Here is a 10,527-nt window from a genome sequence, read left to right as displayed (position 1 = left end):
CACAGTGCTTACCTTAGTCTACAGTGCTGTTCCTGCTGGCATCTCAGCTGTACTTGAACTCCGTGGCTGGGTGTCAGGAGCTCCAGGAACTGCACAATGGAGGGCGACTTCCCAGACCACTGGGCGAGGGGACAGAGCCATCGTAAGATCCTCAGATCCCTGGGTGAGACTTTCTTTCCAACCTGGATTGTTCTGCTGGTCTTCACTCGCAGCCTCACCTCACAAGGCCTACAGTGGAGAGGCACTTCTCCCTCTTCAAAAATGTACTCACCAATGACACATGCAAAATTTTATTGTAAAACGGTAGCCATTTGCATTTATAAAGAAAGACACCGTTCTCAGCATCCTCAGAAGGGGCAGCTAAGCTTTATAGGAGGTTTCGGGGATTTGACTGAATGTAACAAAAAATAGTATAAATGAGGAAGACTTAATATGGCAAAATTCACATAATTTAGAATCCAGCAGAGCACATGTGGCTCATTCGGAATGGACAGTGAAGGGTCACCTTTTGCAAAATAGAGTGGCTGGCAAGTGACAAGCTGGAAATACTTCTAACAAATGTTGACAGTGTTGCCAAAATCATTCCCACAGCTCCCTTTGTTGCTAAGGTTAAAACCCGTGGAGAGGCTGTTTCAGGCTTATCTGTGGTGCCTGAAGGCGTCCTCTTAACCTACTTGTCCTTCATCTAAACACTTCATTGCCCCTGACAGCGTCCGCTGGGACCATCCTGGGACAGAGCTGGCTCGTGCTCCAGCCACATCCCCAGCAATGCCCTCCTGTGGCACAAATGCCATGCACGTGTGCTTGGGCTCATTTCCAGTAAAGATACATCACAGTATATGTTATAGTGACGGGAACTTAAAAAACACACACGCAAGGCCAACAACTTAGAATCTAAGCAGTCTCTCATAATGTTAAAAATCATTTTAAATAAAGTTACCACATTTTCAATAAAACTTATTCATTCTTCCTTGAAACAGAAACACTTGGAATTAAAACATAATTTGTAAAAAATCATGAGCCCTGCGATGAGTGGGCTGGCAGCTGGCTCCTTCCTTCTGTGTGGGCTGGGGAAGCTTCATGTCCTTGCCCATGGTCCCTCGGTAGCCTACAGGCACCAGGGGGTGGAAACAATGCCGGGGAGAGAATTCCCGTCACATCAAACAGGAAACATTCACTCTGATTCCTCTTCCAGGGAAAGGAGCTGGGGGAGGAGGTGAGAAACGACTGAGTGTTGTTTCTTTTCCAACTCCAAGCAGAGACTCGGCTGCCAATCATGGCTGTCAATCATCGTAGTAATAATCTAACTTGGTGAACACCGTTTTGCAGCCTTTATCTGAGAAAACTCTCTCCTCTTTGGGGAAAAATGTCATCTCCTCAGCCACTCTGCTTACAATGTCTTCATTAGTTTCATAGCCTCGGGACTGCATTTCCACTCGGATACACATTTTTAGGTGTTTGTATTCCAGGGGGAGGAAGGGAACAAAATAATCAATGAGGTTCCGGTCAATTAAGCTGCTGTGCCAGAAGCCACCTGGGAAGAAGAAACAAGGTGCTGTTCATCCACATCCACCCACCCACCCTCTACACGCCTCCTGGGGGTCACTCACCCAACCCTCCCATCTGTCCCCCACACACCTACTGGGGTCACCCGCCCTCCCCTCCATGACACAAACACCTACTGGTGTCACCCACCCTCCCATCCATCCCACACACACCTACTGGGGTCACCCACTCTCCCATCCATCCCACACACACCTACTGGGGTCACCCACCCTCCCACCCATCACACATACACCTACTGGGGTCACCCACCCTGCCACCCATCCCACACACACCTACTGTGTGTGCCCTCTCCTTTGTGGAGCTCCAGATCAGTGGGGAAGGCAGATGTTAACAGGCACCTGCACATCGGGATGCTTCTGTGACAGTGGAAAGGGACACCCTCTTTACACTGTGGGCTGGGGGAGGCCTCCCAAGGTATAACTTAAGAGATGGAAGATGGGAAAGAGGTCCTGGGGCCCAGGAACAAGCAGAGGCAGTGGGGAAGACAGAGTTCCACAGAAAGCAGGAGGCAAGAAGAGTTCCCGGGAAGGACTACCAGCCACGCTGATAATTTACTCTCCCTGGAGTTTCAGCAGCTGGACTAACAGGGAAGGCTGCTGCCGCTGCCACAGTGCCCAGCCCCTGCAGAGCATGCGGGCACCAAAACTAGCCTCGGGAGTGCGCATGTGCAGCCCACGCCGGGCTCCGTGAAGGCCTGGCCTTGGCCGTGTTTTCTCCCCTGAATGTGGGCTGGCTCTGCACCTGCCCCATCCACTCCTCCTGGGCTCCTGGAACTCCTGACCCAGGACACCTCCTCCCAGCCCCAGATGACACAGCACACACTACGTCGCCCACCAGCCCACGCGTGTCTTCTAGTGAGCTGATTCCCTTCTGCTCTGCCATGTAATTCTGGGGCTCCGTCCCCAACCCAAGCTCCTCCTCATTCACTGGGTTAATGCATTTCATGCCCAACAGTGCTTTGCACACAATTGGTGCTCAATAAATGTGTGGCTGACTGATAGAGTGGAGCCTGTGGCCTGGGAAAGAACAGAACCAACCACTGAATGGGAACAAGGAGCAGTCTCGCTATCACGAGCTGGTTCTCAGAGGCCTGCTCTCTGCCAGGCACGCCCTGGGCCTGGGGACACAGCTGAGGGCAGACAGCCCTCACGGCTTTACCACTCTAGGGCAGGAGACACCCGACAAACCAGGAAACAGTCTCAGATGGTGCTTGGAGTGACAAATGCCGCACAGCAGAATGGACATGGAGAGCGGGAGGTGGAGCAGGTTGGGCGGGACCTCAGGGCAGAGCCCGAGCGACAAGGACCCAACCACGCGGACCCAGGAATGACAGGTGACCTCAGGCAACCCTGAGACTTTACAATTATCTCCTGAGGACTCCCAAGTTTGCCCTCCCAGCCTGATGGCCTCCCTGGAGCTTCGCGGCTCTGCTCTGATGCCCTGATGCCATAGTCCACTGCGCTCGCCTGTCCTTCCTGCTGTCCCTTCCCTTCAATGGCAGCACCACCCTTCCCATTGCTCAAGTTAGGTCCTTGGTTCTTCTCTCGTTTCCACATACAATTCTGCAGGAAGTCGTACAGGTTCTACCTTCGAAACACACCCAGAACCCGACCATGTCCCTCCACCCCCACTACTTCCACGCTGGGTTCCCTGGCCCTGTGGCTGTGGGTCTGTCCTCCGCCCAGTTGCCAGCAAGGTCCTGTGAAGGCCTTGTCAGATCACAGCACCGCCTGCCCAGGACCCTCCAGGCCTCTCTCTTCCACTTGGAATAAGACCCAAGGTTCACCATGGCCCACCAGGCTTTCCACGGTCTGCACCTCCACCCCAAATCTCGCCTCTTCTATCACCTCCTGTTCCCCTCCTCTGTTTATCCTCAACCAGCCACAGTGACTCCAAGCACAGGCCCTGCTCACGCCCCTGAATGTGCTGTCCGCACTGGAGAATGCTTTTCCCTTAGACATCCACATGGCTCACTCCCTCGGGTCAGCCCAAATGCTACCCTCACAGGGGAGCCTTCCCTGTCCACTCTGTTAAAGCAGAGCCCATCCTTACCCTGCACCCCAAAGCCTTTCTTTTTTTCCTCTACTGGCGCTGGGGAGAAAGATATATATATATCCATGTGTGTACATGTGTGATGTGTGCATATGTACTGCATGTATACACACAAACACATCACACACATCAACGTATCTATCCCCCATCATCTGATACATTTTCTTTCTTTCTTATCACTAGGATGTAGGATCTATTAGGGCAAGAATTTCTGTGTTTGTTCACTGCTGTGCCCCCAGTCCTAGGTATGATGCCTGGCACCTACCAGATGCTCCATATACATGTGTTGAATGAATGTTCAGCCATCTGCCTGAGGCCACAGTCAGTCTGTGGGCCAGGGCTGCCCGACTCCCAGGCTGGCGCTCCTGAGTGCCGTGTAACCTCCACAGCGTGGATTCGAGGCCACTGGGCTCATCTGCCTCAGCATTAGGCTAAGGTCTCTGCTGCATGTGCTCATATTTTTTGGCAAGGCAAGAAACTATCCAACATGTTACAAAATGCTTGTCTGGCCTCAGTAGTATTCCACTTGCACACACTGACATACGGTACCCCATGTTGTTCACTAACTGTAGGATGAATTTCCTGGCAAGTCTATCTCAAATGAGCTCTTCTGTTTTTGTCATCTCCAGAACCTGAAGCGCAAAGGCTTGAACAGGCAGCCCTGCACAACTCACAGGTCTTAGCCAGCGAGTTAGCCTCCATTATGCTGGCTTTCCGCCTCCCCAGATTCAAGGTCAAAGGTCTCATGACATTCCCTGTGGAAGTAGCGAGCTAAAACTTAAAAGCTCAGGTTTTAGAATCAGAGATACTGAACAGGCTGCATGGCCCTGGGCAAGCTGCCACATCTCTTTGAGTCTCTCAGTCTGTACACTACGAGGTATGGTGAAGACTGAGTGAAATCTGCAGGCAGAGTGTTTCACACGGTGCCCAGTACAAAATAAGGGTCCAACCACTATTTGGCTGTTGCTCTTGGGCAATGAAGAGAAAGGGAAAAACTAACAGGTCATCTCTCCCCTTGAGCTGCCCTTGGCAGCCTTCGTTGCTCAACTACTGGCTCTTTCTTCTACAAAGAAAATCGGCCAGGCGCGGTGGCTCAAGCCTGTAATCCCAGCACTTTGGGAGGCCGAGATGGGTGGATCACGAGGTTAGGAGATCGAGACCATCCTGGCTAACACGTGAAACCCCGTCTCTACTAAAAAATACAAAAAACTAGCCAGGCAAGGTGGCGGGTGCTTGTAGTCCCAGCTACTCGGGAGGCTGAGGCAGGAGAATGGCGTGAACCCGGGAGGCGGAGCTTGCAGTGAGCTGAGATCCCGCCACTGCACTCCAGCCTGGGCGACAGAGCGAGACTCTGTCTCAAAAAAAAAGAAAATCATGTAGCTGAAGAAAATGGGGGAATTGGCTGGGTGCAGTGGCTCACGCCTGTAATCCCAGCACTTTGGGGGGCCGAGGTGGGCGGATCACCCGAGGTCAAGAGTTCGAGACCAGCCTGGCGAACACGGTAAGACCCCATCTCTACTAAAAATACAAATATTAGCTGGGGTGGTGGTATGCACCTGTAATCCCTCAGCTATTCAGGAGGCTGAGGCACAAGAATCGCTTGAACCTGGGAGGCGGAGGTGGCAGTGAGGCGAGATTATGCCACTGTACTCCAGCCTGGGTGACAGAGTAAAACTCTCTCAAAAATAAAAATAAAACAGCACTTGTCAAACATTAGTGTTCATAAAAGTTACCTGGAGCGTGTCAGTAAAGATTCCCCTCATGACTCGGAAAGGGACTGAGAATCTGCTTTTCTTTCTACCCGGCTCCCAGGTGATGCTGACAGTGACCCTGACGCTTTAACACTTTGGGTGCAGGATTAGGAACCAGATGGGACTGGCGGTGGGATGGCCCTACTCACTGTTCTTGTTATTGAAAACCGACACAGACAAGGCATGTTCAATGTCTTTGAGCTTGATGTCTTCCCTCTGCTTTCCACTCCTCCAGAAATCCAAAGCCACATCTGTGATCCTTTCTGCTCCAGCATTGCTGCAAAACAAGTCCAGCGGGTAAGGATGGGGTTTTCTCCTAGAGCTCGGAGACTTGGGCTCGGGGCCCATCCGTCACGTCCTAGCCCTGACCTTACCTGAGAAATATGAAGATGGCTTTCTGGTAGGAGACCCCATCCACCAGGTCATAATAGTCGAGGAAAGGCTTGATGGCGTCTATGAGGCCTGCATGCATCTTATCCATTTCATCAAATATGAAGATGGACCTTGCACAGGCACTCACGTTGCCTCGAATCCACAACTGTAACTGATCCTGAATTACAAGGGGAAAAAGCCAACACAAAGTTCTCAGCCAGGGCCATCAATCAGCATCTTCTACCACTGAGAACCGCAGCTTCACTTACAGACCACTGTGCACTCAGCACTAAGAACTTTACATGCACAAAATGTTCTTTGTTCCTAACAACCCCATGGAGTGAGCACTATCATACCCATTTTACAGATGAGGAAACTGAGGCACAGAGCGAGCTTACTCCACTTGCCTGAGAGACTGGAGTAAGCTATACAGGGCAGAGCTGGGACCTGAGCCCAGTCCTGTCTCACTCCAAAGCCCGATACTCTGATTACAGTTCCCGCTCTGCGAGATGCCACACAGATGCTGTCAGAGCTGCTGCTCTTTTGTCATCAAAGGGGCAATGCGGGATGTCATGAGGATACTGATTTTTATTTGAAAAGGGGGTGAGGTTGGGCACAGTGGCTCACACCTGTAATCCAAGCACTTTGGGAGGCTGAGGCAGACGGGATCAGTTGAGGTCAGGGGTTTGAGACCACCCTGGTCAACATGGTGAAACCCCATCTCTATTAAAATACAAAAATTAGGGCCAGGCATGGTGGCTCATGCCTGTAGTCCCAGCACTTTGGGAGACTGAGGTGGGCAGATCACCTGAGGTCAGGAGTTCAAGACCAGCCTGGCCAACATGGTGAAACCCTGTCTCTACTAAAAAAAAAATACAAAATTTAGCTGGGCATGGTGGCAGGTGCCTATAGTCCCCGCTACTCAGGAGGCTGAGGTAGGAGAATTGTGTGAACCCGGGAGGCGGAGGTTGCAGTGAGCTGGGATCACGCCACTACACTCCAGCCTGGCAACAGAGCAAGACTCCATTTAAAAAAAAAAAAAAAAAAAAAAAAATTAGCGAGGCGTAGTGGCGGGTGACTGTAATCCCAGGTACTTGGGAGGCTGAGGCTTGAGAATCCCTGGAACCTGGCAGGCGGAGGTTGCAGTGAGCTAAGATTGCCCCACTACACTCCAGCACTCCATCCTGGGCGACAGAGTGAGACTCTGTCTCAAATAATAATAAACAACAATAAAACAAAATGAAATAAACAAGGATTCACTCAGACTTGTTAGGCTCCAACAGCCAAGATTTCCTACTCTGGTGACCTACTAACTTATATGCAGTAACAGGGAACATGTACTGAGCGCACACTATGGACACAACAATATTCTAAGCACTATTCATACAACTTTTTTTTTTTTTTTGAGACAGAGTCTTGCTCTGTCACCCAGCCTGGAATGCAATGATGTGATTTCAGCTCACTGCAACCTCTGCCTCCCAGGTTCAAGCGATTCCCTTGCCTCAGCCTCCTGAGTAGCTGAGATTACAGGCACCTGCCACCACGCCCAGCTAATTTTTGTATTTTTAGTACAGATGGGCTTTCACCATCTTGGCCAGGCTGGTCTTGAACTCTTGACCTCAAGTGATCCACTCGCTTTGGCCTCCCAAAGTGCTGAGATTACAGGTGTGAGCCACCGCGCCTGGTCTGTTCATAAAATATTTTACTCTGACCTCCCAAAACCCATCATGGTAGTTACCACTGTGCTCCTTCTTTTACAAATGAGAAAACTGAGGCACAGACAAGTGAAGTAACTTGCCTAAAGTCACAGTTATTGTTAGTGAAGCCTCAGTTCTAAGATGACCAACTCATCCTGATTCCTCTAGAATGGTTCCTGCTTGTTTGGGACAGGGTCTCACTCTGTCACCCAGGCTGGAGTGCAGTGGCTCTCTGCTCACTGCAGCCTCGACCTCCCAGGTTCAAGCTATCCTTCTGCCTCAGGCCCCTAGCTGGGACTACAGGTGCGTGCCACCACGCCTGACTAATTTTTTTTGTATTTTTTTAGTAGAGATGGGGTTTCACCATGTTCCCCAGGCTGGTCTGGAACTCTTGAGCTCAAGGGATCAGCCGGTTTTGGCTTCCCATAATGCTAGAATTACAGGTGTGAGCCACCACACCTGTGGAACATTCGCATTTCAGTACAGAACCGCTGGACAGTGGGTGACCCACGTGCTCACCCAAACAGAAGGGAAAAATGTGTTCACATTTTTCCATGGATACAGTCAGGGATAAATAACTGATTGAGGCCAGGCACGGTAGCTCATGCCTGTAATCTCTGCACTTTGGGAGGCAGAGGCAGGTGGATCACCTTGAGGTCAGGAGTTTGAGACCAGCCTGGCCAACAAGGTGAAACCCTGTCTCTACTAAAAATACAAAAATTAGCTGGGTGTAGTGGCGCGCGCCTGTAATCCCAGCTACTTGGGAGGCTGAGGCAGGAGAATCACTTGAACCCGGGAGGCAGAGTTTGTAGTGAGCCCAGATTGAGATCGTGCCATTGAACTCCAGCCTGGGCTACAAGAGTGAAACTCAGTCTCAAAAAATAAACAAATAATAACTTTTGCCCACCTTGCAGGTCTGTTACAAGGATCTAAAAGGCAACAGTTAACATTTATTTGTAACATGCACCAGGCACATGTTACACACTTGACAGACAGAGTTCCCTGGATTGTTACAAGCAACACTTTGTAAGTCAGAACCTGAGTCTCAGGTCAGGCAACTGTCCTAAGACTATGGAGCTGGGAGAGTGTTAGGACTCAAATCCAGATGTGTCTGCTGCCAAAGCCCAAGCTGCTAATCAGTGAGTTCAACCATAAAAGCTGTTTGCCGCTGGGCGAGGTGGCCCACACTTGTAATCCTAGCACTTTGGGAGGCTGAGGTGGGCAGATCACTTGAGGTCAGGAGTTCGAGACCAGTCTGGCCAATGTGGGGAAACCCCATCTCTACTAGAAATACAAAGATTAGCCGGGTGTGGTGGTGCATGCCTGTAGTCACAGCTACTCAGGAGGCTGAGGCAGGAGACTCACTTGAACCCAGAAGGCGGAGGTTGCCGTGAGCCAAGATGGCGTCACTGCACTCCAGCCTGGACAACAGAGTGAGACCCTGACTCAAAGAAAAAAAAGGGCAGTTTGCAACAGTAGGTTCAACAAACTTAGGACTCTCTACATATGTTTCCTCTTTCACAAAATGAGTGAGATGTGACCGGGCATGGTGGCTCACGCCTGTAATCCCAGCACTTTGGGAAGCTGAGGTGGGCGGATCACCTGAGGTCAGGAGTTCGAGACCAGCCTGGCCAAGTTGGCAAAACCCCATCTCTACTAAAAATACAAAAATTAGCTGGGCATGGTAGCAGGAGCCTGTTATCCCAGCTACCTGGGAGGCTAAGGCAGGAGAATTGCTTGAACTGGGAGGCAGAGGTTGCAGTGAGCTGAGATCATGCCATTGCACTCCAGCCTGGGTAGCAAGAGTGAAATTTCGTCTCAAAATAAAGGAAAAAAAAAAAAAGAGTGAGATGTGTTGATCTCTAAGATGGATTAGATCATGTCCACCTCTAAAATCCCATGACCCTACAAACTCACTGGACCGATTTTCAGAACCCACCACAAAGCTCTGATGGTGTTAACTGCTCCACGCATCTCAAACTCTAACTTCTACACCTTTCCAAGGGGAACTGAGACATGAACCGTTTTCAGGGCTCACTCATTTCAACACAGAATTCCCAAATCTCATCCCACAACAAAGAGACCCCAAACCCGACGACATCCAGGAAGGGATTCCAAACTCCTATCCTTGCCTTGTACAAGGTGATGTTTGAAGCATGTGGAAAGTGCAATGTGGCCACAAACAGGTGGACATAGTCACTGTTCAGACCACCCTCGTAAATATTCTCTGCGATGATCTTGCTGACGAAATTTTTGCCGGTGCCTGTCCACCCGTGCAGGGAGAGGGTGAGAGGTTTCTTGGGCTTCGGATTGTTTATGAAACCAAACACGGCATTTAAGATGATTTTCTTTGCAAGATGCTGTCCAAAGAGCTTGTTGTCCAGATCCTTCTGCAATGCTGGGGGAGACAAAGCCAATCAGGAGTGGGGAAGAAACAGTGACAAAAGGCAGCCACATTTACAGCCCATGAGAAAGCCAGCAAAGCTGTCTGGCTCTTCAAGCACCTTGTGAAACCTCAAGTACTGCGGTCTGTAAGCTCCTGGCCCAGAGGGGACGGTGGTCCAGGGAGCCCTCCCTTTGCTGGTCCTGCCTATTCTAAAGCCCTGGCCCGGTTCCTTCCCGAAAAGGCCCTTGGTGCGGGTGCCACTGCCACTGCCACTGCCACCAGTTTGCACCTCTAACCCCTGTGCTGCTCCTCCCACCCCAAGGCAGGGCGGGGAAAGGAAGCAGTTTGGTCCCTCCTGGTCGGCTCCGAAGAAGTCCTCACCATCCTTCCTGTCTCCCGCTAGGCTATAAAGGAAGCAGAGCCCACTTCGGAGGGAGGTTACCACCGGTCCACCCCCAGCTTAGCACAAAGTAGGCCAACCTGCAGCCCGGCTCCTCAGGTCTCCAACTGAAGTCTGGCCCATCTGTGGTGGCCAAGGGGCCAGGCCTCATTCTGCAGGGGCCGCTCGGCTTCCGGGGTCCGGCCCGCACGGACTCAGCTCTGTCCAGGCCCGGCCCTCCTGGGATTTGACCCCTATCCCGGCCCGGCCCTAGTGCCATCCCCCAGCCCCAGCCCCCAAGCCCCGCTCCAGCCCTAGTCCTAG

At 51.3% G+C, this 10,527-nt stretch overlaps 1 protein-coding gene across 1 annotated transcript in view; it reads right to left on the bottom strand.

The window, feature by feature from the left end:
• Window positions 1-277: 277 nt before the first annotated feature.
• TOR1A (torsin family 1, member A (torsin A)) overlaps window positions 278-10,527 on the bottom strand; it is a 21,757-nt gene continuing 11,507 nt past the window's right edge. The window contains exons 2-6 of the mRNA XM_011971158.1: window positions 10,305-10,517; window positions 9,571-9,836; window positions 5,744-5,919; window positions 5,519-5,646; window positions 278-1,534 (exon numbers count right to left, since the gene is read on the bottom strand). Coding sequence (XP_011826548.1) covers window positions 1,284-1,534; window positions 5,519-5,646; window positions 5,744-5,919; window positions 9,571-9,836; window positions 10,305-10,347 — 864 coding nt within the window. The 5' untranslated portion in view covers window positions 10,348-10,517 and the 3' untranslated portion in view covers window positions 278-1,283. The remainder of the gene's footprint in view (window positions 1,535-5,518; window positions 5,647-5,743; window positions 5,920-9,570; window positions 9,837-10,304; window positions 10,518-10,527) is intronic.

Source organism: Mandrillus leucophaeus, unplaced genomic scaffold (assembly GCF_000951045.1).
Source record: "Mandrillus leucophaeus isolate KB7577 unplaced genomic scaffold, Mleu.le_1.0 Scaffold99, whole genome shotgun sequence".
Classification (NCBI taxonomy): Eukaryota; Metazoa; Chordata; class Mammalia; order Primates; family Cercopithecidae; genus Mandrillus; species Mandrillus leucophaeus.
Note: the sequence above shows the minus strand (reverse complement) of the source record. Positions and strands in the feature narration are given on the sequence as shown.